This window comes from Mustelus asterias, chromosome 25 (genome assembly GCF_964213995.1).
Source record: "Mustelus asterias chromosome 25, sMusAst1.hap1.1, whole genome shotgun sequence".
Classification (NCBI taxonomy): domain Eukaryota; kingdom Metazoa; phylum Chordata; class Chondrichthyes; order Carcharhiniformes; family Triakidae; genus Mustelus; species Mustelus asterias.
In genome coordinates, this window is record NC_135825.1 from 6,719,200 (window position 1) to 6,742,544 (window position 23,345).

Here is a 23,345-nt window from a genome sequence, read left to right on the forward strand (position 1 = left end):
CTCCTCCAGATCGTCTATATAAATGGTAAATAGTTGAGGCCCCAGTACCGATCCCTGCGGCACGCCACTAGTTACCATCCGCCAACCAGAAAAGCACCGTCTGCACCGACCACAATCCCACCCAGGCCCTATTCCCGTAACCTCACATATTTACCCTGCAGAGCCCCCTGACACTAGGGTCAAATTTAGCATGGCCAATCAACCTAACCCGCACATCTTTGGACTGTGGGAGGAAACTGGAGTACCCAGAGGAAACCCACGTAGACACAAGGAGAATGTGCAAACTCCACACAGACAATGACCTGAGGCCGGAATTGAACCCTGGTCCCTGCGCTGTAAGGCTAACCATTGTCCCATCGTGTCACATGTAGGCCAGACCAGGTAAGGATGGCCTATTTCCTTCCCTAAAGGACATTAGTGAACCAGATGGGTTTTTCTGACAATCGACAATGGTTTCATGGTCATCAGTAGATTCTTAATTCCAGATATTTTATATTGAATTCGACTTCCTCCATCTGCCGTGGTGGGATTCGAATCCAGGCACCCAAATCATGAGCTCAGTTTTTGGATTAGAATAGTCTGGCGATAATACCACTGGGCCATTGCCTCCCTCTATGGTGGAGGGAAAATATCCCTTCGCTTTATTTTGAAGAGAAACTTTAGGGGAGTTCTTCCATCATTATTCAGCCCTTAGCGGCATGGGCGGCACGGTAGCACAATGGTTAGCACTGCTGCTTCACAGCTCCAGGGTCCTGGGTTCGATTCCCGGCTCGGGTCACTGTCTGTGTGGAGTTTGCACATTCTCCTCGTGTCTGCGTGGGTTTCCTCCGGGTGCTCCGGTTTCCTCCCACAGTCCAAAGATGTGCGGGTTAGGTTGATTGGCCAGGTTAAAAAAATTGCCCCTTAGAGTCCTGGGATGCGTAGGTTAGAGGGATTAGCAGGTAAAATATGTGGGGGTAGGGCCTGGGTGGGATTGTGGTCGGTGCAGACTCGATGGGCCGAATGGCCTCCTTCTGCACTGTATGATTCTATGATTCTATTAGCCAATGTTAATAGAGATGGACTATCTAGTTAGTATCTCACTGCTGCTTGTGGGAGCTTCACATTTACTGCCAGATTTCCTACAATACAATGGCTACGCTCCAAAAAACACTTCACTGGCTGTAAAGCACTAGGGGATATTCTGCAGTCCTGAATGGTGCTAGATCATTGCAGGTTCTTTCTGTTTGATTAAAGCCAGATTACTACTTGTTTATGCAGCCATGAATCATAGCTGCTTCGAGCCATTCTCAATGGAAAGGCCACCTGCAGGGGTGGTTGGTGATTTGTCACACAATGGAATCTAGATTATTTTACTATTAGACACGGCATGTAAATCCAACCCAGCATTCCTGCTTAATCTGTTTGCGAGGAATTTTCCAATGAACCCGCTTGTTTGTGATGTCTGTCAGCGGACTTCCCTGTCTTAGCTTGGATGTCACATTTTACCTTTCAAACACTTTAAATGCTAAATATCTTTTGAGAATTTTGGAATTGATTGAAATAGATACTTGGCAGCACGGTGGCACAGTGGTTAGCACTGCTGCCTCAGAGAGCCAGGGACCCGGGTTCGATTCACAGCTTGGGTCACTGTCTGTGCGGAGTCTGCACATTCTCCCCGTGTCTGCATGGGTTTCCTCCGGGTGCTCTGGTTTCCTCCCACAGTCCGAAAGATGTGCTGGTTAGGGTGCATTGGCCATGCTAAATTCTCCCTCAGTGTTACCCGAACAGGTGCCAGAGTGTGGCGACAAGGGGATTTTCATAGTAACTTCATTGCAGTCCAAAGATGTGCAGGTTAGGTTGATTGGCCAGGTTAAAAATTGCCCCTTAGAGTCCTGAGATGCGTAGGTTAGAGGGATTAGCAGGTAAATATGTGGGGGTAGGGCCTGGGTGGGATTGTGGTCGGTGCAGACTCGATGGGCCGAATGGCCTCCTTCTGCACTGTAGGGTTTCTATGATTTCTATGATTGCAGTGTTAATGTAAGCCTACTTGTGACAACGATAAATAAACTTGAACTCTTTTTCCAGTGTTTTTCCAACCAGGGCCTGTACGAACACAACAAAGGAGCCTCTCTGTCACTGCAAAAATGACAAGAGGCCAAAAAACAGAAAGCCCACCCTGTACACGGCACCTACCATTTTTGCAGGGGTTGGCATTGAGGGGGTTATGTTTTGTGCCCCTGTGTTTTGCAGAGGCAGCTGCCTTCACTTAAGTCAAATTTTTGATAACACTGGTGTGAGAGACGCAAAGTACGGAGATTAGGCCTGGTAGGATCAGATCTAAATTTTGTGGAGTCCTTTGGGGAGGTAGGGAACCCCTTGACTCATGGTCCTAGGACACCTTTGGGGAGGTCAGGTCAGGTCATAATGGACTGAATGGCCTCCTTAGCACCACATCATCCCATGATTCTGTCAACTCAAACTGAATGCCAACCGGAGACTGAACGACAGCGTTGCAGCATCCTACAATAAATCAAACTCTCCAACTCCCTGCTGACGGGATTCCGACTGCCACTGATGCCCTGCTGGCCAGCGAGCTTTGGTGAATTGTTTTAAAAAGAAGCGAGTTTAAAAGCTCTGGAGAAACCATCTCGCACGAAGGTTTCTTGCTCTGTCTGGCGGGGAGAAGTTTGAAATGTTTTGGGTGGTGAGTTGGGGAGCTGTCAATGGATCCCGAGACCAGCCAGGATTTTACGACCTTGCTCGGGCTCGGCTCGTAAAATCCCGCCCGAGGCCAACGGAGAATTCCGTCCTGCGAGCCTCGCCCGTCTCGATCCCGGGGCGATTCCGGGGCAGGTGAGGTGCCTGACTGCAGCCCAGTCAGTGGCTAAGGGGAATCATTCTCCCAGCATCCCGGCCTCCAGCCCCACATGAGGTGAAGATTCCAATATTTTATTTAAGGAGGTAATAAATTGTGCTCAACTAATTGGAACAAGAAGCGTTTGGATGAGGTAGCATGCACACAATTCCTTGGCAGATAGGACTGATTCCATGATGAAATATAGCTGACACCTGGATCTGGATTTAGCAGCAAGGGGGAACCAGTTATTGTTGCTGGCACTGCCATTGCTTTCTCATTGGCACGTCTGCCTTTCACTCTGTCAGGGATTTGTTATCCTGGCCTACATCTTCAGGCAAATGCTTAAGATGCAAAATGCAGGAGGTGCAACACTGATATTGCAATGCACCAAACATTGGTGCATGTAGGGCTCCCCCTATGTGCAGCACAGAGAAATGCAACCTAAATAGAAATAGCATCTGTCGCAAGGTCCCACGTGACATGTCAACTTGGTCTTTCCATGTCCTCACGCTGGGATGTTTATTCCCAGTTGTTTTAGTTTTATTTATTAGTGTCACAAGTAGGCTTACATTAACACTGCAATGAAGTTACTGTGAAAATCCGCTAGTCACCACACTCCGGCACCTGTTCGGGTACACTGAGGGAGAATTTAGCATGGTCAATGCTCCCTAACCAGCACGTCTTTCGGACTGTGGGAGGAAACCGGAGCACCCGGAGGAAACCCACGCAGACACAGGGAGAACTCCACACAGACAGTGACCCCAAGCCGGGAAACAAACCCAGGTCCCTGGAGCTGTGAGGCAGCCGTGCTAACCACCGTGGAATCCTTTTATATTTCAGGTTGAGATTTCCAACAAGCAATATTTTTTTTAATTTGCTTTTGGCTCCTTAATTAATGCCCCCTCTGTGCTCTCTCTTTCATTTTACCCTTTCCAGTCCAAAGGTGTGTGGGTTAGGTTGATTGGCTATGCTAAATTGCCCCTTAGTGTCCGAGAATGTTTTTTAAAAATTCATTTGAGGGGCATGGCGTCACTGGCTGGCCAATTATTGCCCATCCCTAGTTGTCCTTGGAGGGCAGTTGAGAGTCAACCACATTGCTGTGGCTCTGAATTCACATGTAGACCAGACCGGGTAAGGACGGCAGACTTTCTTCCCCAAAGGACATTAGTGAACCAGATGAGTTTTTCCAATAATTGACAAAGGTTTCGTGGTCATCAGTAGATTCCTAATTCCAGATATTTTTTGTTGAATTCAAGTTCCACCAGCTGCCATGGCAGGATTCGAACCCGGGTCCCCAGAATATTAGCTGAGTTTCTGGATTAATAGTCTAGCAATAATTCCACTCGGCCATCGCCTCCCCTAATATGTAGGATAGGGGGATTAGCTGGATAAATGTGTAGGGTTAGGGGAAAGGGCAGGGGGTGGCCCTGGGTAAGATGGTCTGTCGGTGAATCAGTGCAGACTCGATGGGCTGAATGGCCTCCTTCTGCACTGTAGGGATTCTTTAATTCCATGGCACTTTCTGTTTATTTGTTCCTCTGTCTCTTTGTCGTGCTCCCTGTTTCTCTCCTTTATGGTGGGGGTAGGGGTGGTGATGGTTCATAACCAAGGGGTCACCGTCTGAGGATACGGAGTAAAGCTTTTGGGACTGAGTTGAGGAGGGTGGGATTTTACAGCTTTGCCTGTCCTGAAACCGTAAAATCCCGCCTGAGGACAACGGGCCTATCCATGCTCCGCCGCTTGTTTGCTCTGATTCCTGTGGTGGGTGGGATGGTAAAATTCCAGCCAGAGAGTGGTTAAGACTATGGAATTCACTGCCACAGAAAGCAGTTGAGGCCAAAACGTTGTATGTTTTCACAAAGGAGATGGATATAGCTCTCGGGGCGAAAGGGATCGAAGGATATTTGTGTGTTGCGGGGGGGGGTAGAATGCGGGATCAGGCTATTGAGTTGGATGATCAGACATGATCAGAACAGGCTTGGAGGGCCAAAGGGCCTGTTTCCTGTGCTGTACTATTCTTTGTTCTTTGTTCTTTGAATGGCGGAGCAGACGTGAAGGGCCGAATGGCCTCCTCCTTGATTTGATTTGATTTGATTTATTATTGTCACATGTATTAATATACAGTGAAAAGTATTGTTTCATAGAATCATAGAAACCCTACAGTGCAGAAAGAGGCCATGCAGCCCATCGAGTCTGCACCGACCACAATCCCACCCAGGCCCTACCCCCAGATCCCTACATATTTTACTCGCTAATCCCTCAAACCTGCGCATCTCAGGACTCTAAGGGGCAATTTTTAGCATGGTCAATCAACCTAACCCGCACATCTTTAGACTGTGGGAGGAAACCGGAGCACCCGGAGGAAACCCCACACAGACACAAGGAGAATGTGCAAACTCCACACAGACAGTGACCCAAGCCGGAAATCGAACCCAGGTCCCTGGAGCTGTGAAGCAGCAGTGCTGACCACTGTGCCACCGTGCCGCCCCTTGCGCGCGCTATACAGTCAAAGCATACTATTGATAGAGAAGGAAACGAGAGAGTGCAGAATGTAGTGTTACAGTCATAGCTAGGGTGTAGAGAAAGATCAGCTTAATGCGAGGGAGGTCCATTCAAAAGTCTGACAGCAGCAGGGAAGGAGCTGTTCTTGAGTCGTTTGGTATGTGACCTCAGACTTTTGTATCTTTTTCCCAAAGGAAGAAGGTGGAAGAGAGAATGTCCGGGGTGCATGGGGTCCTTAATGATGCCGGCTGCTTTGCCGAGGCTATTGCCTGCTCCTATTTTCAATGTTTCAATGTTTACTTCCCTATCCCTCTGTCTCTCTCTCTCTCTCCTTTCCTTCATCTCCCTCTCACTCTCCTGTGTATCTCCCAGCTCCATCACTCTGATCTTTTTTCTATTGCTTTTTTTTCTCTTTGCCTCTGCCACAAGCACGCTCCTTTTCTTCCTCTGCTCACTCTGTTTCTCTGAATCCCTCCTGGCTCATTCACCCACCTTTCATTTCTCTACCAGATGCTGCCCAATGTTGCAGCATTTGCCCCTTTTGATTTTGCTTTGAACAGGAGGGTCTGACTTGCTAGGTGATCTGTGTGAGTATACAGGAGCGCACAGAAGGAGGCCATTTGGCCCATCGAGTCTGCACTGACTCACCGACAGAGCAACTTACCCAGTCCCACCTGTGGCCCTATCCCCGTAACCCCATACATTTATCTGGCTAATCCCCTTAACCTACACATCCTGTGAAGCAGCATTTAATGGACAGTAAGAAGTCTCACACCAGGTTAAGGTCCAACAGGTTTATTGGTAGCATTGGTAGTTTATTCGGAGCGCTGCCTCTTCATCAGGTGAATGTAGGGGCAGCGCTCCAAAAGCTCGTGCTACCAAATAAACCTGTTGGACTTTAACCTGGTGTTGTGAGACTTCTTACTGTGCCCACCCCAGTCCAACGCTGGCATCTCCACATCATGGCATTTAATGGAGGCAGCATGGCTCTCAGCGGCTAGCTAGAGAGCCAGCGAGAGTCCTGAGTCACTTCTTTCAGGAAAGACCTGCTGAATTAAGACATAGGAGCACATATAGACCATTCAGCCCATCGAGTCTGCCCCGCCATTCAATGACATCATGACTGATCTGATATGATAATCATTAAATGCACTTTCCCGCCCTATCCCCATAATCCTGGATTCCCTTACTGATTTAAAATCTGTCTATCTCAGCCTTGAACATACTTAGTGACCCAGCCTCTACTATCCTCTGCTGTAAAGAATTGGACTGCCTCCAATGCCAGTGTATCTTTCCTGAGATAAGCTGGACGGTGGTGGACCTTTCCTGTCAGTAGATGGCCCACCTGCTGGGAGCTGTCAGCCAATCAGAAGACAGCAGCTGTATTGAACAGCAGCGCCACTGGGGAGGGGGTGGTTGCTGTCGGTACAACACCCACCCAAGACCTAGCATTGTTGCTGGATCCCAGGCCACTGTGGGTGATGCTGGGGGTGAGGTTTGGGGCAAGGTGGGGTTGGCAGCAAGGGCAGGGTGGTGGCTCTCAGGTGGTGCCCTCCCCCTCCCCCCCATGCCAGGTCCTTCAATCAAGCATTGAATACCTTAGATCAAAGGAGCACCCCCACAGACCCCACACCACCATCCCCTCCTTTCTAGAATGCTGCGGTGGTCACTTGTCATGCTCTGCCAAGGTGAATGCTCTGTCTGCCACGGCGTTAATACCAGCAGTGGTTCGATAAGACCCTTAATTGGGCATTGATCATTCGCTAAAGGGCTTCAATTGATGGCGGAGCAGGTCAAAGGGCCTTCCCACCATGGGCTTGTTTTGGGTGAAGTCAGGAAGGTGGCTTCCCACCTGATTTAAGTTTCTCACTGCCACCCAACACCCCATGGGAACGGACATTAAATTCCACATGTGATGATCTTGGGGAGAATTGCATTATCTAGAAGAAGATACATTAACTCTGTTTCTCTCTCCATAGACGCTGCCAGACCTGCTGAGTTTATCCAGCACTTTCTGTTTTTACTCCTTTCTGTCCTGTCAGGTATCTATGGTTGTGAAGTTGAGTTTGTGAAGTGTGGTCCCTTTAAAAGCAGGTTTTGTGTTCAGTGCTTGGATGTCTAAAATGCAGAGATACACAGGGTACACAGATTGCAACATTTGTATCGAGGACCAAGCATCAGTGTTGCTTTGGTAACAGGCTTTTTCATTTTGGCAGCCTATCAGTTTAAAGAAGACACTCAGCTACCAGGAACCTATCAAATTTGAATTTGGCTGTTGTTGACAACATCAGACCAATCCTGGTGTAGGCAAGTCGATTAGATCATTGAAGTTATAAAGAGGAACTCAACCGCCTGCCTGCAGTTCAGTTAGTTCAGCTGAAGAGCTGCCACCTCTAAACACCTAGAGAGGGCAAGAGCAGCTCCCTGCCAGCTTAGAATATCTCTTCAGAGAACTCTCCATCTATCTAACGAAGGGAACCAAAATTAGAAAGAGCTTACAGACAGCAGAATTGACGAAGAATTCCAAAGGTTTTTCCAAAGCCAAGACACCTGGTTGTATATTTTTTTGGGAGTGATTATATTTGTGGGGTTTTTTGGGTCATGAATGGTCCTTGTATTTATTTGAACAGCGTTCCGGTAAAACGTTACTTTAATCGTTATGTTACTTGTTTAGTTAGTTCCCTGTTGGTTAAGTAAAATAACTTGTTAATTGTTCACTTAAAGCGAGTGTCCGGTCTTTCTGTTAATGAACCTCTAAAACGTGAATGAAGAATAGTTCACCCACCTTCCCAAACACTTTTAACGGATTACAAAGTGAGGTATTCCTCTTTGGGGGATTCGACGTGGCTTCTCAAAAGGGGCTGAACCTCTGCGTCGTGACAATATGAAAGATCCTGTGGCATCAATTCAAAAACGAAAGCAGGAGAGTTTCCCCCCTAGTTTCCCCCGGGGCGGCACAGTGGTTAGCACTGCTGCCTCACAGCGCCAGGGACCCGGGTTCGATTCCCGGCTTGTGTCACTGTCTGTGTGGGGTTTGCACATTCTCCCCGTGTCTGCGTGAGTTTCCTCCGGGTGCTCCGGTTTCCTCCCACACTCCAAAGACGTGCAGATAGGTGGCCATGCTAAATTGCCCCTTAGTGTACCCGAACAGGTGCCGGAGTGTGGCGACTAGGAGATTTTCGCAGTAACTTTGTTGCAGTGTGAATGTAAGCCTTACTTGTGACTAAGAAATAAACTTTTAACTTTAGTGTGCTTACCGATATTAATCCCTCAATCTGCAATGTTTAAAAAAAAAGATTATCTGGTCAATATCTCATTGCTTGATGTGCATAGATTAGGCTGATGTGGTTTTTACATTACGACTTCAAATGTACTCTACTGACTGTGGATGCTTTGCGATGCCCTGAGATTGTGAAAATGTAAGTACGATGAGTGAGATTCTCTGGCCTCCCAGCCACGTGTTTCCCGCCAGCGGGGTGGTGGCGCATTGTTTGTTAGCGGCGGGATTCTCTGGTCCCGCCGCTGCCAATTCCCACTGATGTCACCCCCATTCCAGGGAACCTGTGGACAGGGGTGCGCTGCTAAGAATCCTGTCAGCGTGAACAGCTGGAGAATTTCAGCCGATATCTTTATTTTACCCTTGGGAAAGTTTGCTGGCTGCAGATTTCCACAATGGGCTGAAGACGCACAAATCCCAAAGGCCACATTGGTACCTGTCCTGGCTGGGGACTGATAAATGTACCCGAAGATGTGACTGTGGAAATGTTACTCTAATTGCTGATAATTACTGCCCACCTTCCTCTCCAGCATTGGCCAAACCTCTCTTGTTAAAACTGCTGTGCAAAATACAGTTGTTGCTTCTTAGCTGGTAGATGCAGTATAATTTGGATAAATGTGAGGTTATCCACTTTGGAAACAAAAACAAGAAGGCAGATTACTACCTGAATGGCTGTAAATTGGGAGAGGGGAGTGTGCAGCGGGACCTGGGTGTCCTTGTGCACCAGTCACTGAAGGTAAGCGTGCAGGTGCAGCAGGCGGTAAAGAAGGCAAATGGCATTTTGGCCTTCATTGCGAGAGGTTTCGAGTACAGGAGCAGGGATGTGTTGTTGCAATTATACAGGGCCTTGGTGAGGCCACACCTAGAGTATTGTGAGCAGTTTTGGTCTCCTTTTCTGAGGAAGGATGTTCTTGCTCCTGAGGGAGTGCAGCGAAGGTTTACCAGGCTGATTCCGGGGATGGCGGGACTGATGTATGAGGAGAGATTGACTAGGTTAGGATTGTTTTTGCTGGAGTTCAGATGAATGAGGGGGGGGATCTCATAGAGACTTATAAAATTCTAACAGGACTAGACAGGGTAGATGCAGAGAGGATGTTCCTGATGGTGGGGGAATCCAGAAGCAGGGGTCACAGGATTCGGGGTGGACCATTTAGGACAAAGATGAGGAGACATTCCTTCACCCAGAGAGTGGTGAGCCTGTGGAATTCATTACCACAGGAAGTAGTTGATGCCAAAACATTGAATGTATCCAAGACGCGGCTGGATATAGCACTTGGGGCGAATGGGATCAAAGGTTATGGGGAGAAAGCAGGATTAGGCTATTGAGTTGGATGATCAGCCATGATCGTGATGAATGGCGGAGCAGGCTCGAAGGGCCGAATGGCCTCCTCCTGCTCCTATCTTCAATGTTTCTATGTCCTGAACACTGGGGGAGGTCTATGTTAAGGGGACATAACGATTGTAGTCAGAGCTTTCTCTTTAACCAGCTCTCCTGCCTGTTCCACAGGTGGCAGTGCTAGGCATGGACAGCACCATCACCCTGTGGCAGTTCCTGCTGCAACTTCTTCTGGAACCCAAGAACGACCACCTGATCTGTTGGACGTCGAATGACGGCGAGTTCAAGCTGCTCAAGGCTGAGGATGTGGCCAAACTGTGGGGATTTCGCAAAAACAAACCCAACATGAATTATGATAAGCTGAGTAGAGCTCTCCGATATTATTACGACAAGGTACGGGGTATTATTTAAACTAGCTGTTTATGTTGCACTGTCTGAGACAAAGAAGGCCATCCTTTTTATAACCACGTTAATTAAAATAGGAACAGGAGTAGACCATTCAGTCCCTCAAACTCTCTCTACATTCAATATGGCTGATCTTCAACTACATTTCCCGCCCAATGTCCCCATCATTTAACTCCCTTAAGTGTCCAAAAAATTACTGATCTCAGTCTGGGATATACTTAACAACTGAGCACCCACAGCTTTCTGGCAATGCCCTAGCAGGTAGGGCCAAGGCCTGGTGGAGGATCTTTCTATGACAGGCAGTCTGTGCCTGACAGAGCCACCAGCAGCGGGCATGGAGGGACGCGGGCTAAGACCCCCTCGTCAGAGCGCTGGGGCTCTCCGTCTGGCCCCCTGCGATCCCGCCCCACTCACCTTGTTACTGAGGTTTCATATCTGGGCCTTTACCTCGGCCGAACTGCAGTACCAGCAGTGGCCACCGCCCCTGGTGACACTAGAGATTGGCTGGTATCTCTCAGAAGCAGGACATCTGTCCCGCACCAGGCTTCCTGGGAGTAATGTTTCCATATAGGAGGCAGGAAGCCTGACAATAGGGAAGTAAGTGACTGACCAGGTCTTAATCCCACTAGCCTTCCCAGAAACGGGCACGGCAGGGTTGCCACTAGTTTTTGAGTTGGTGGATAGACCCTACCAATGAGGGTCATGACCCCATGAAATTGTGGCCCGAATCCCTCCATGTAACTGAATGTTACCAGGGTTTCAAGGGGTGGATTATGGGGAGAGATTACATAAACTGGATTTGTATTCCATGGAACATAGAGGGAAAGGATGATTTGATTGAGGTTTTTGTAATTTGAAAGGAATTGATGAGGTAGAGAGAGATAAACTTTCTAAGACAAGGGAAGATAGCCTTAAAATCAAAGACCAGCCACTCAAGAGAGAGAGAATAAGAGCAAAATAGCGTGGATATTGGAAATCTGAAATTAAAGGTTTATATTTAGTGTCACAAGTAGGCTTATATTAACACTGCAATGAAGTTACAGTGAAAATCCCCTAGTTGCCACATTTGGCGCCTGTTCGGGTACACCGAGGGAGAATTTAGCACGGCCAATGAACCTAATCAGCACGTCTTTCAGACAGTGGGAGGAAACCAGAGCAGCCGGAGGAAACCCACGCAGACACGGGGAGAATGTGCAAACTCCGCACAGACAGTGACCCAAGCCAGGAATCGAACCCGGGTCCCTGGCGCTGTGAGGCAGCAGTGCTAACCACTGTGCCACCGCCCCACCAACCCAGTGCTGAGAAAGCTCAGCCTCTGTGAGTTAACATTTTTAGTTGAATGTGACCCTTCTTGAGAAGAAGTACTCTCAGAAGCAGTTCTTCTTTGGAAGAGGAGTCACATCGAGCTCGAAAACGTTGACTCACTCCACAGATGCTGCCTGACCTACTGAATATTTCCGGCACTTTCTGTTTTCATTCAGGAAAGAAGTTAGGCAATATTTATTTTTGCAAATGAAGGTAGAAATGGTAGGAGTTGTTGTCAAATGTCTTTACGGTACAGCAACATGACATCATGAGAAAGAAAGTGTGTAATTCGATCCAGTTTTGGTTTCACTTTTGCCCGTGAGCAGAGCACACACGCACAGCTCTGATATTGTCAAGTTTTCTACCTTTATATAAATGTTCTGATGTGCCTAGTGTGAAGAAATGGAACCGCAAAGTGTTTATACAATCCCTAATGAGTGATTGGTGCCTCTATCATTGTAACAACATGACAGAAATGTCAGATCTCTCAGCCCACGAAAAGTAACGAGTGCCAACTCAATTAAATCTGTGACCAATAGGTTTTTTGTTAACCAAGGGTATAAAAGTATATGGAGCCAAGGTGGGTGGATGAAGTTAAGATACAGATCAGCCATGATCTTTGCGAATGGCACACGCAGCTCGAGGGGTTCAATGGCTTCCTCCTTGCACCTAGGTGCCTAAATTTCACTTTTCCAGCACTGGGGTGCCACAGTGGCTCAGTGGTTAGCACTGCTGCCTCACTGTGCCAAGGACCTGGGTTCGATTCCTGGCTTGGGTCACTGTCCGTGTGGAGTTTGCACATTCTCCCCATGTCTGCGTGGGTTTCCTCCGGGTGCTTCGGTTTCCTCCCACAGTCTGACAGATGTGCTGGTTAGGTGCATTGGCCATACTAAATTCTCCCTCAGTGTACCCAAACAGGCACCGGAGTGTGGCAACTAGGGGATTTTCACAGCAACTTCATTGAAGTGTTAATGTAAGCCTAATTGTGACACTAAATATAAACTCTTATTTCAGATTTCCAACATCCACGCTATTTTGCTTTTATTCTCTCTCTCTGTCTCTGTCTCTCGAGTGGCTAGTCTTTGATTTTAAGGCTATCTTCCCTTGTCCTAGAAAGTTTATCTCTCCCTACCTCATCAATTAGAGCGGCATGGTGACACAGTGGTTAGCATTGCTGCCTCACAGCGAGGGACCGGGTTCGATTCCCGGCTTGGGTCACTGTCTGTGTGGAGTTTGCACGTTCTCCCCGTGTCTGCGTGGGTTTCCTCCGGGTGCTCTGGTTTCCTCCCACACTCCAAAGATGTACTGGTTAGTTTGATTGGCCATGCTAAATTGCCCTTTAGTGTCAGGGAGACTAGCTAGAGTAAATGCATGGGGTTATGGGGATAGGGCCTGGGTGGGATTGTGGTCGGTGCAGACTTGATGGGCCGAATGGCCTCCTTCTGCACTGTAGGGATTCTATGAATTCTTTTCAAATTAGAAAAACCTCAATCAAATCATCCCTTCCCTCTATGTTCCATGGAATACAAGTCCAGTTTATGTAATCTCTCCCCATAATCCACTCCTTGAAACCTTGATAGTATTCAGTTACATGGAGGGATTAGAGCCACAATTTCATGGGGTCATGACCCTCATTGGTAGGGTCTATCCACCAAAAACCAATGGCAATCCTGTTGGGAATTCCAGTCTTTCCTTTATGTGAATGATTCAGCTATATTCAAAGTCCCGCTGTAGTTCAAAAAGGAAAGGCATGCATCTTGGCAAGGTGAGAGAGAATTTTAGAAGTGTTTATTTCTCTCTTTCATTCATCCTGCCTTTTTGTTTGTTTAATCCGCAGAACATTATTAAAAAGGTGAATGGACAGAAATTTGTGTATAAATTTGTGTGCTATCCGGAGATATTAAACATGGACCTCAACACGGTGGCCAGGGCTGAGAGTGGGGTGGAAACCAGCTCACCTGAAATGAATCGGCCACTGAAGGACAAGGAAAACCACAGCCAGGAAAAAGCGGCCTCGTCCTCCAAGATCTCCAGCCGCAACGATTACATCCGCTCGGGGCTCTACTCGTCCTTCACCTTGAACTCATTGCAAACCAACCCAAACATCTTCAAGTCCATCAAGATCGAGAACCCCGGCGAGAAACTGCCCGAGGAGAAGAAGAAGAAGCCACCTCATCAGGAACCAGTGACCGTCATTAAATTCGTAACCAACCCGCCTAAAAGGCCACCGCCAGTCTCTGTGGTGGAACCTGCAATAGTGCCCTCGGTTGCAGTGACCTCGCCGAAGCTGGAGTTAATGGAAGAGTCCTTATCTGTGCCAAACATCGTGGCGTCTTTTACCTCTACTCCGCCCGTCTCCTCTGTCTCACCCTCCACGTCTCTGCCCTTGAGCCCTGGCTCGCCCCTTTTAGCCTCCCCCTTGGAGCCACCCGCTTCCTTAGCCATCGAGACTGAGCTGGCCTCCAGCCCATCGGACGACCTGACACGGCCTCCTGAGCTCTCCTCGGATGGGGAAGATCCGTCATTGGACAATCCAGAAACCAGGCATCAGAAGGGTCGGTCAAAGAAGCCCAAGGGACTGGAACTGACTCCGGCATTGGTCATTACCAGCAGTGACCCAAGCCCCCTGGCTTTACCAAGTCCTCCCCTCCCAGCAGCTTCACTCACACCAGCCTACTTAACACAGGTCAGCCATCCTGAACTTTCTTCAGCCCAGTGTTTAGTTAATGGAATTTCAGATCCAAGATCTAATTAGCAGAGCATTGTTAAAGGAAATAGGAGCAGGACTAAGCCAAACTTCCCCTTGAGCCTGATCCTTCATCCAGTACATCCCATAGAATCCCTACAGTGCAGAAGGAGGCCATTCGGCCCATCGAGCCTGCACTGACCACAATCCCACCCAAGTCCTATCTATCCCTGTAACCCTATATATTTACCCTGTCCATTCCCCTGACACTAATGGACAATTTAGCATGGCCAATCCACCTAATTCACACATCTTCCGGACTCTGGGAGGAAACCGGAGCACCCGCAGGAAACCCACACAGACATGGGGAGAACGTGCAGACTCCACACAGACAGTAACCCAACCCAAGAATCGAACCCGAGTCCCTGGCGCTGTGAGGCAGCAGTGCTAACCACTGTGCTCATAACTGATTCCATACATCAACTCTACTTTCCTGCACTATCTCCATATCCCTTAATCCCAAGATATTACCAATCTCTGTCTTGAATCAACTCAATGACCGAACGAAGCCTTTGGGAGTAGAGAATGGCAAAGATTCACAAACCTTTGAGTAAAGAGAGTTCTCCTCCTCTCAGTCCTAAATTATCAACCCCTAACTCTGAAATTGTCACCCACTGTTCTAACACTCTGGCTATGAGGAACTCTCACCATCTATAAAAAACAGCTCAACAGTAAAAACCAAATCAGCAACATGCCTTCATTTTAAAGGGGTACAAATGCTAAACTTTAAATTAAAAGTAAAACTCCTGATTCCCTAAAACCTGTCCACCATCTACAAGACACAAGTCAGGAGTGTGATGGAATTCTCGCCACTTGCCTGGATGGGTGCAGCTCCAACAACACTCAAGAAGGTCGGCACCATCCAGGACAAAGCAGCCCACTTGATTCCTATCCACAACCTTCAATATTCACTTTCTCAACCATTGACGCACAGTGGCAGCAGTGTGTACCATCTGCAAGATGCACTGAAGCAACTCACCAGAACCTACCGAACCCACAACTAAATTTTCCAAAATTCCCTAGATAATGGAAAGACCCTAGCAGATTGGACAATAGCAAATGTGTCTCCTCAAGAAAGTAAGGAGAGAGAAAGCAGGAAACGATTGGCCAGTAAACCTAACATCTGTCATAGGGAAATTGCTGGAATCTATTATTAAGGAGATGATAGCAGGTCACTTAGAAAATCTCAATGAAAATCAGGCAGAGTCAACATGGTTTGGTGAAAGGGAAATCACGTTGACTAATTTGAGGGGGTGACAAGCAACTTAGGTAAATGGGAACCTGTAGATGTGCTGTACTTAGAATCTCAGAAGGCATTTGACAAGGTGGCACATCAAAGGTTGTGACACAAGATAAGACCTCATGATCTACGGGGGAGATGTATTTGGCAGGAGGGATAGAAGGCAGCATATTATTTAAGTGGGGAGAGATTGCAGGACTCTGAGGTACAGACGGATCTGGGTGTTCTGGTACATGAATCACAAAGGATTAGCATGCAGATATAGCAAGTGATTAGGAAGGCAAATGGAATATTGCTGATTATTGCCAGGGGAATGGAAAATAGAAGTAGGGATGTTTCGCTACAGTTGATGATGTGGAGATGCCGGCGTTGGACTGGGGTAAACACAGTAAGAAGTCTAACAACACCAGGTTAAAGTCCAACAGGTTTATTTGGTAGCAAAAGCCGCTACCAAATAAACCTGTTGGACTTTAACTTGGTGTTGTTAGACTTCTTAATGTGTTGCTACAGTTGTACAGGGCATTGGTGAGACAATATCTAGAGTACTGTGTACAGTTTTAGTGTCCCAATTTAAGAAAGGATATGAATGTGTGTTAGAAGCAGGTCAGGGAAGGTTCACTCAACTGAAACCTGGGTTTGTGAGAGGAGGGAGTTATCTTGCCATGAAATGGTTGGGCCTGTATCCATTGGAGTATAAAATATCGAGAGTTGATCTTATTGATTGGTGAAGAAAGCATATGGCATACTTGCCTTCATTAGACGGGGCATCAGGTATAAAAGTTGGCAAATTATGTTACAGTTATATAAAACATTGGTGAGGCCACTTTTGGAATACTGTGTCCAATTCTGGTCACCACACTACTAGAAGGATGTGGAGACTTTGGAGAGAGTACAGAAAAGGTTTACCAGGATGTTGCCTAGTATGGAGGGTATTAGCTATGAGGAGAGATTGAATAAACTGGGATTGTTCTCCCTGGAAAGATGGAGGCTGAGGGGCGACCTGATCGAACTTTATAAAATTATGAGGCATATAGATAAAGTGAACAGTCGGAAGCTTTTCCCCAGGGCAGAAATGACGATTACTAGGGAGCACAAGTTCAAGATAAGAGGGGAAAGGTTCAGTGGAGATGTGCGGGGGAAGTTTTTACACAGAGGGTGGTGGGGGCCTGGAATGCACTGCCAAGTGAGGTGGTTGAGGCAGACACGTTAGCGACATTTAAGACTTATCTGGATAGGCACATGAACAGACGGGGAATAGAGGGATACAGACGGTTGGTCTAGATGGGACAACGTGCTCGGCGCAGGCTTGGAGGGCTGAAGGGCCTGTTCCTGTGCTGCACTGTTCCTTTTTTGTTGTTGAAACATATTAGATCCTGAGGGGCCTTGACAGGGTGGATGCTAAAAGGATGTTTCCCCTTATGGGAGAGACGAGAACTCGGAGTCTCCCATTTGAGTTGGAGATTTTTTTTTCTCTCCGAGAGTTGTGAATCTTTGGAGTACTCTTCCGCAGAAAGCAGTGGAGACAGGGTCATTGAATATTTTGAAGACGGGGTAGATAGATTCTTGACTAACAGGGGAGTCAAAAGTTACCATTGGAAGATGGAATGTGAAGTTGAGGGCAGAATCAAATCAGATCTTATTGGATGGCAGAGCAGGCTTGAGCGGCCGAATGGCCTACTCCTGCTCCAAGTTTGTATGTATGTTCCCGTGACCTCGACCACCTAGAAGGACAAGGGCAGGAGATGCATGGGCCATCACCTGGAAGTTCCCCTCCAAATCACACATCATCCTGACTTGGAACTATGTCACACTGTCACAGGATCAACATCCTGGACCTTGCTAACAGCACCGTGGGTGTACCTACACTCAATGGACTGCAGTGGGTCAAGAAGGCAACTCACTGCCACCTTCGCCAAGGCAATTCATGGGAATTAAAGGCTGGCATAGCCAACGATGCCCACATCCCATGAACAAGTCAATAAAAAAAAAATAGAGGGCAAGATACTATGGCGTTGCTCATCCTGAAACCGTAAAATCCCGCCCGAGGTCAACGCACCTTCCCATTGTCCGCCCCTCACCCAGTCCAATCCCTGTGGTGGGCGAGATGGTAAAATTCCAGTGAGAGGGTACAATTTAAGTGGGCGCAGGTGCAGAAGGACATGGGTATACATGTACATAAGTCTTTGAAGGTGGCAGGACAGGTGGAGAGGGCAGTTAGTAAAACATACAGTATCCTGGAGTTTATCAATAGGGGCTTAGAGTAAAGAACAAAGAGATTATGTTGAAGTTCACTAATGTCCTTTAGGGAAGGAAATCTGCCATCCTTACCCAGTCTGGCCTACGTGTGACTCCAGAACCACAGCAATGTGGTTAACTCTCAACTGCCCTCCAAGAGCAACTAGGGATGGGCAATAAATACTGACCAGTCAGCGACGCCTATGTCCTATGAATTAATAAAAAAAATCTCCATATCCCTTTAGAACCCTTAATCCAATAGAAGTCCATCAATCTTAATCCTGAAAATTTTCAGTTGCACCACCTCCTCCCCCCACAAACAACCTCAGGTCTTTGAGAGAGAGAGTTCCAGACTTCCTTTGTATGAAAGAGTGCTTCCTGACACCACCTGTAGAGTGCTAGATCAGTGAATTTGTCCTTTTTTCTGTAGTTAGTTCCAATTCCAATCTTTTGGGTTTTTTTCTGTTTCAGACTCCATTCTTACTGACTCCAAGTCCATTACTCTCCAGCATCCACTTCTGGAGCACCCTTAGTCCTGTGGCCTCGCTTAGTCCTGCCCGAATGCCTGGAACCAGCACTTTATTTCAAGTAAGTATTGGTTATGGGGTCTGTAGTAGTCGGGTGTTTGTGACTGAAAGGGCTAACGCATAGGTCTGGAGGAACAGTACCATGTGTGTGATGATGCGAGAGAGAGAGTCAGGTGACTGGGAGTCTCGAGGGAGAAAGTTCTTGTCTCAGATTGAATAACGTTGTATATCTGTGGATGGTTATGTTTATCCAATAAACGGGTTTTTGTCCCGTCTTTTCCGTGTCTCTACAACCATTCTTTAGCCTGTCATAACCAACATACAACATGGTGGCAGGGAAGCAACCCCCAAATCTCTGAAAGACAACTTTCAAAAACTTTGTAAATCTGTCCTGAATAAAGGCGCTACAAAAAATACTGAAGACTTTGGTAAATCTTCAAAAGCGTTCCATAAAAGATATGGGGCGGAATTCTCCCAAAAAATTTCTAAGTGTCAAATTCGTGTAAACACTGGAGTAATTCACGATGTATTTTTTCAGTGGGAGTTCAGACAAGAATTTCCTGGGTTGTGCCCTCTGGGCATTGGCACTTTGCCCCTTGGGCAGTGCCGGGACATAGGTGGCATTGCCAGGGTGCCCATGCCAGCGGGCACCATCCCCCCCGCCGCCCGACCAGCTGGAGGGCCCCGATTAACCCCCTTCACTCCAGCAGGGTCTCCCGCCAGTTCCCCAGAGACTTCAATCCCGGTCCCGCTAATCAAATTTAAACGCGAGGGAAAGGATTATTAAATCATTTCCGCGCCGATTTCCAACGCGGAGCAGACACCGCCCGAAATCCGACGCTGGGAGACGCTATCAGGGCGGGATGTATGCGCGAATCCCATGCATCGACCATCGCGCAATTAATGCAGTGGGATGGGAGAATCGCGGCCATGGAGTCAGAGAGTGGGTAGGAAAATATCAACAGTTCAGCCTTGCTAAGAGCTACGTCATAGCCCGTGGCGATCCATAAAAAACCCCGACCCAGCAGCAAAGTCAAGAGCCTGGTGGCGATTGAGGACGAGTGAGCAAAACCTTGAAAAGGAATCAGAATCTTTAGATAAATGATGCAGTAAGATGGCCACAGTGGGCAAATTTAATTTTTAGCGAGTGCGAGTTTTGATTCGTCCCGCAGTGTGGCTCCAAGGGCAGCAAGCGGAGACCGTGTGGCCACAATTGACCAACAGAGACACGATTCCCAATGGAAGGAAAGCGGCGATCAGAGATTCATCGTTACTTCCAGGGATTATTTCGAGAAATTCTGCAGAGTTTTGAAACGGTTACCAAAAAGGGTTAGGTACCTGCAGCAGATTTCAGGGGAAGGATGGCCAGTGCAGGGAAACTCCATCACTGCGAGACGAGGACAACAAATCGAGACAAACCTCCTCAGAGCTTAAAACGGTGAAGGATTCCTTGGCAGCCTGACTTGGTCAGATGGAAGGAACAGATCAAACACAGAGGGCGGGGCCTTCCTGCCCTTCCCTTGGGCAGAAGATCCCGGTGCCAACCAATGACGGGTCCCCCCCCACCGCCAAGTTGAGGGGGGGGGGGAAGCAGAAAATCCCCCACCCAGAATTGGGCGTTTGTGGAGGAAGAGATTTTTAAGATTCAGAATTGCCGTCAGATCCACCCACAAAGCAGAGACTGAACGTATCTCTACATTACTGCGTGCTATTAGAGTAATTGCTGATGAGGTGACAGCAAAATTAAAAGTTTATTTATCAGTCACAAGTAAGGCTTACATTAACATTGCAATGAAGTTACTGTGAAATTCCCCTAGTCGCCACAGTCTGGCACCTGTCTGGGTCAATGCACCCAAGCAGCAGGTCTTTCAGACTGTGGGAGGAAACCGGAGCACCCGGAGGAAACCCACGCAGACACGGGGAGAACATGCAAACTCCACGCAGACAATGACCCAAGCCGGGAATCGAACCCGGGTCCCTGGCACTGTGAGGCAGTAGTGCTAACCACTGTGCCACCGTGCCGCCCTTAAGATAAGGCGTTAATGAAACATCAAGCAAATTCAAAGAGGTCTCAAAAGTCTTTGGTAGTTATTTTAATTTACAGAGTAACAGGATATTAGAAAGCGCCACATTGAACAAAAGGGACCAGAAGCCAGGTGAACCAATGGATCGCTTTATCAATGGCTGAAAGTTGTGAATATGGTGATTTTAAATCTGAGTTGATACAAGAACTGACTCATCGTAGTCAGGGTTACCAATGACACCCTGTCTGACCTGCCGCAATCCAAAGAAGAGTTCACATTGGAGAAAGCGATGCAGTTAACCACACAGCCATAGTCGATCAGCAAAATAGAGCCACACACCAAGGGGAAGACAACCCCACTGATAGTACACGTGAAACATAAAGGAATGTCACAGACACTCCAGGGACAAAGACACCTCATGGAACAAAAGTTCAAGGTGGCATCAAACCATGCCAGTGCTGTGGTGCCAGAAAAACCCCATAAACAGTGTTCGACAAGCACAGCAGAATGCTTTCATTGTGAAAGGTTTGGACGCTTTGGAAAGAGCCTCTGGATATATATATAGTGGCACGGTGGTTAGCACCGCTGCCACACAGTGCCAGGGACCCGGGTTCAATTCCAGCCTTGGGTCACTGTCTGGGCAGAGTCATGATGTGGAGATGCCGACGTTGGACTGGGGTAAACACAGTAAGAAGTCTCACAACACCAGGGTTAAAGTCCAACAGGTTTATTTGGTAGCACAAGCCACAAGCGGCCATGGAGAACAACCAAGTTTGTGGCTTGTGCTACCAAATAAACCTGTTGGACTTTAAGCTGGTGTTGTGAGACTTCTTACTGTGCAGAGTCTGCCCATTCTCCCCGTGTCTGCGTGGGTTTCCTCCGGGTGCTCCGGTTTCCTCCCACAGTCCAAAGATGTGCAGGTTAGGCTGATTGCCCCATAGTGCAGGGTAAATACGTGGGGTGATGGTGATAGGGCCTGGGTGGGATTGTGGTCAGTGTAGGCTCGATGGGCGGAGTGGCCTCCTTCTGCTCTGTAGGGATTCTATGATAGGGGATAACAAGAGAATCTTCACCCCCAAGGCAATTAATGGAATGAGGAGCAAAATTCAAGATATACATGCAATGTGAATACTTGGGTCGATGGACACATCACTAATTTCAAATTGGATTCATAGAATGCCTACAGTACAGAAGGAGACCATTCGGCCCATCAAGCTTGCACTGATATCCCACCCTATCCCTGTAACCCCACATATTTACCCTGCTAATCTCCCTGACACTAGGGTTAATTTAGCATGGCCACTTATCTTTGGACTGTGGAAGGAAACCCGAGAACCCGGAGCAAACCCACGCAGACAAGGGGAGAATATGCAGACTCCACACAGACAGTGACCTAAGCCGGGAATCGAACCCGGGTCCCTGGCGCTGTGAGGCAGCATTGCTGACCACTGTGCCACCGTGCTGCCCTCAGGAGCAGATGTCACAATCTTAGAACATAGAACATAGAACATTACAGCGCAGTACACGCCCTTCGGCCCTCGATCTTGTCCAGCAGAGAACAGGATGCCACTGAGGACAACTGAAACCCACTGATAAGTTCCAGGAGGGATCAAACTACATGCCATAGGCAATGCTCCAACACAGGAACAAACAGATACAAGAAAAAATATGTTATTTACAATCAGGAATTTCCTCTTCTGAGCTGAAATCCCTGTGTCGACCTTGCCAAAGCAACGGAGAACATTGAAGAACAGACAGACAGTGATGATATCAAATCAGAGCCCTTCAAATGTTCTGATGACCTGAACTGGGACTTCAGTGCTATTTCCTGACACTCATTACAGAGGCCAATAGTCCCAACCTTTTTCCAGGGAGCTGTTCAGAGTAAGAGTAAACTTAGAATAATCTTAGTTACTCCGAAGAAGTAATGAACCAATTGGACCAATTACTGCCTGAGTGTGAGGAGAATCCCCCTTCACTCACTGAGTCCGCTGGAGTGTTAGAATGCGCTGGTACAGCACTGCATTCATCCGACCCCTTGGTAAGTGCAACCATACTTATCCATTCACCAAAAGTGGTAGCCCAGGATGCAAACAGTCAAGCATGTGCCCGAATGAACCTGTGGCAACAACCATTTTTGTATCTTTGATACCGGCACAGTAGCACAGTGGTTAGCACTGCTGCTTCACAGCTCCAGGGACCTGGGTTCGAATCCCGGCTCGGGTCACTGTCTGTGTGGAGTTGTGATGTGGAGATGCCGGCGTTGGACTGGGGTAAACACAGTAAGGAGTCTAACAACAGCAGGTTAAAGACCAACAGGTTTACTCGTGGCGTTTGCTACCAAATAAACCTGTTGGACTTTAACCTGGTGTTGTTAGACTCCTTACTGTGTGGAGTTTGCACATTCTCCTTGTGTCTGCGTGGGTTTCCTCCGGGTGCTCCGGTTTCCTCCCACAGTCCAAAGATGTGCGGGCAAGGTTGATTGGCCATTCTAAATTGCCCCTTAGTGTCCCGGGATGCATAGGTTAGAGGGATTAGTGGGTAAATATGTAGGGATATGGGGAGAGGGCCTGGGTGGGATTGTGGTTGGTGCAGACTCGATGGACCGAATGGCCTCTTTCTGCACTGTAGGATTCTATGATTTGATTTGATTTGATTTATTATTGTCACATGTATTAGTATACAGTGAAAAGTATTGTTTCTTGCGCGCTATACAGACAAAACATACCGTACATAGAGGAAACGAGATAGTGCACGATATATAGACAAAAAATAGCGTTCTCAGAGTACATAGGGGAGAAGGAAAGGAGAGAGTGCAGAATTTAGTGTACAGCCATAGCTAGGGTATAGAGAAAGATCAACTTAGTGTGAGATAGGTCCATTCAAAAGTCTGACAGCAGTGGGGAAGA

General features: G+C 47.7%; 1 protein-coding gene across 5 annotated transcripts in view; it reads left to right on the plus strand.

Annotated features, from left to right (window-relative positions):
- The window catches only part of elk4 (ETS transcription factor ELK4), a 126,519-nt gene that overhangs the window by 82,813 nt on the left and 20,361 nt on the right, over positions 1-23,345 (plus strand). For all 5 annotated transcript variants that reach the window (XR_013500908.1, XR_013500907.1, XR_013500909.1 and 2 more), the window contains 3 exons: positions 10,126-10,347; positions 13,502-14,350; positions 18,357-18,473. Coding sequence is in view for 2 of the 5 variants with exons in the window: in XM_078242042.1 (XP_078098168.1) it covers positions 10,141-10,347; positions 13,502-14,350; positions 18,357-18,473 (1,173 nt within the window). In the remaining 3 variants the exon portion in view is untranslated. The remainder of the gene's footprint in view (positions 1-10,125; positions 10,348-13,501; positions 14,351-18,356; positions 18,474-23,345) is intronic.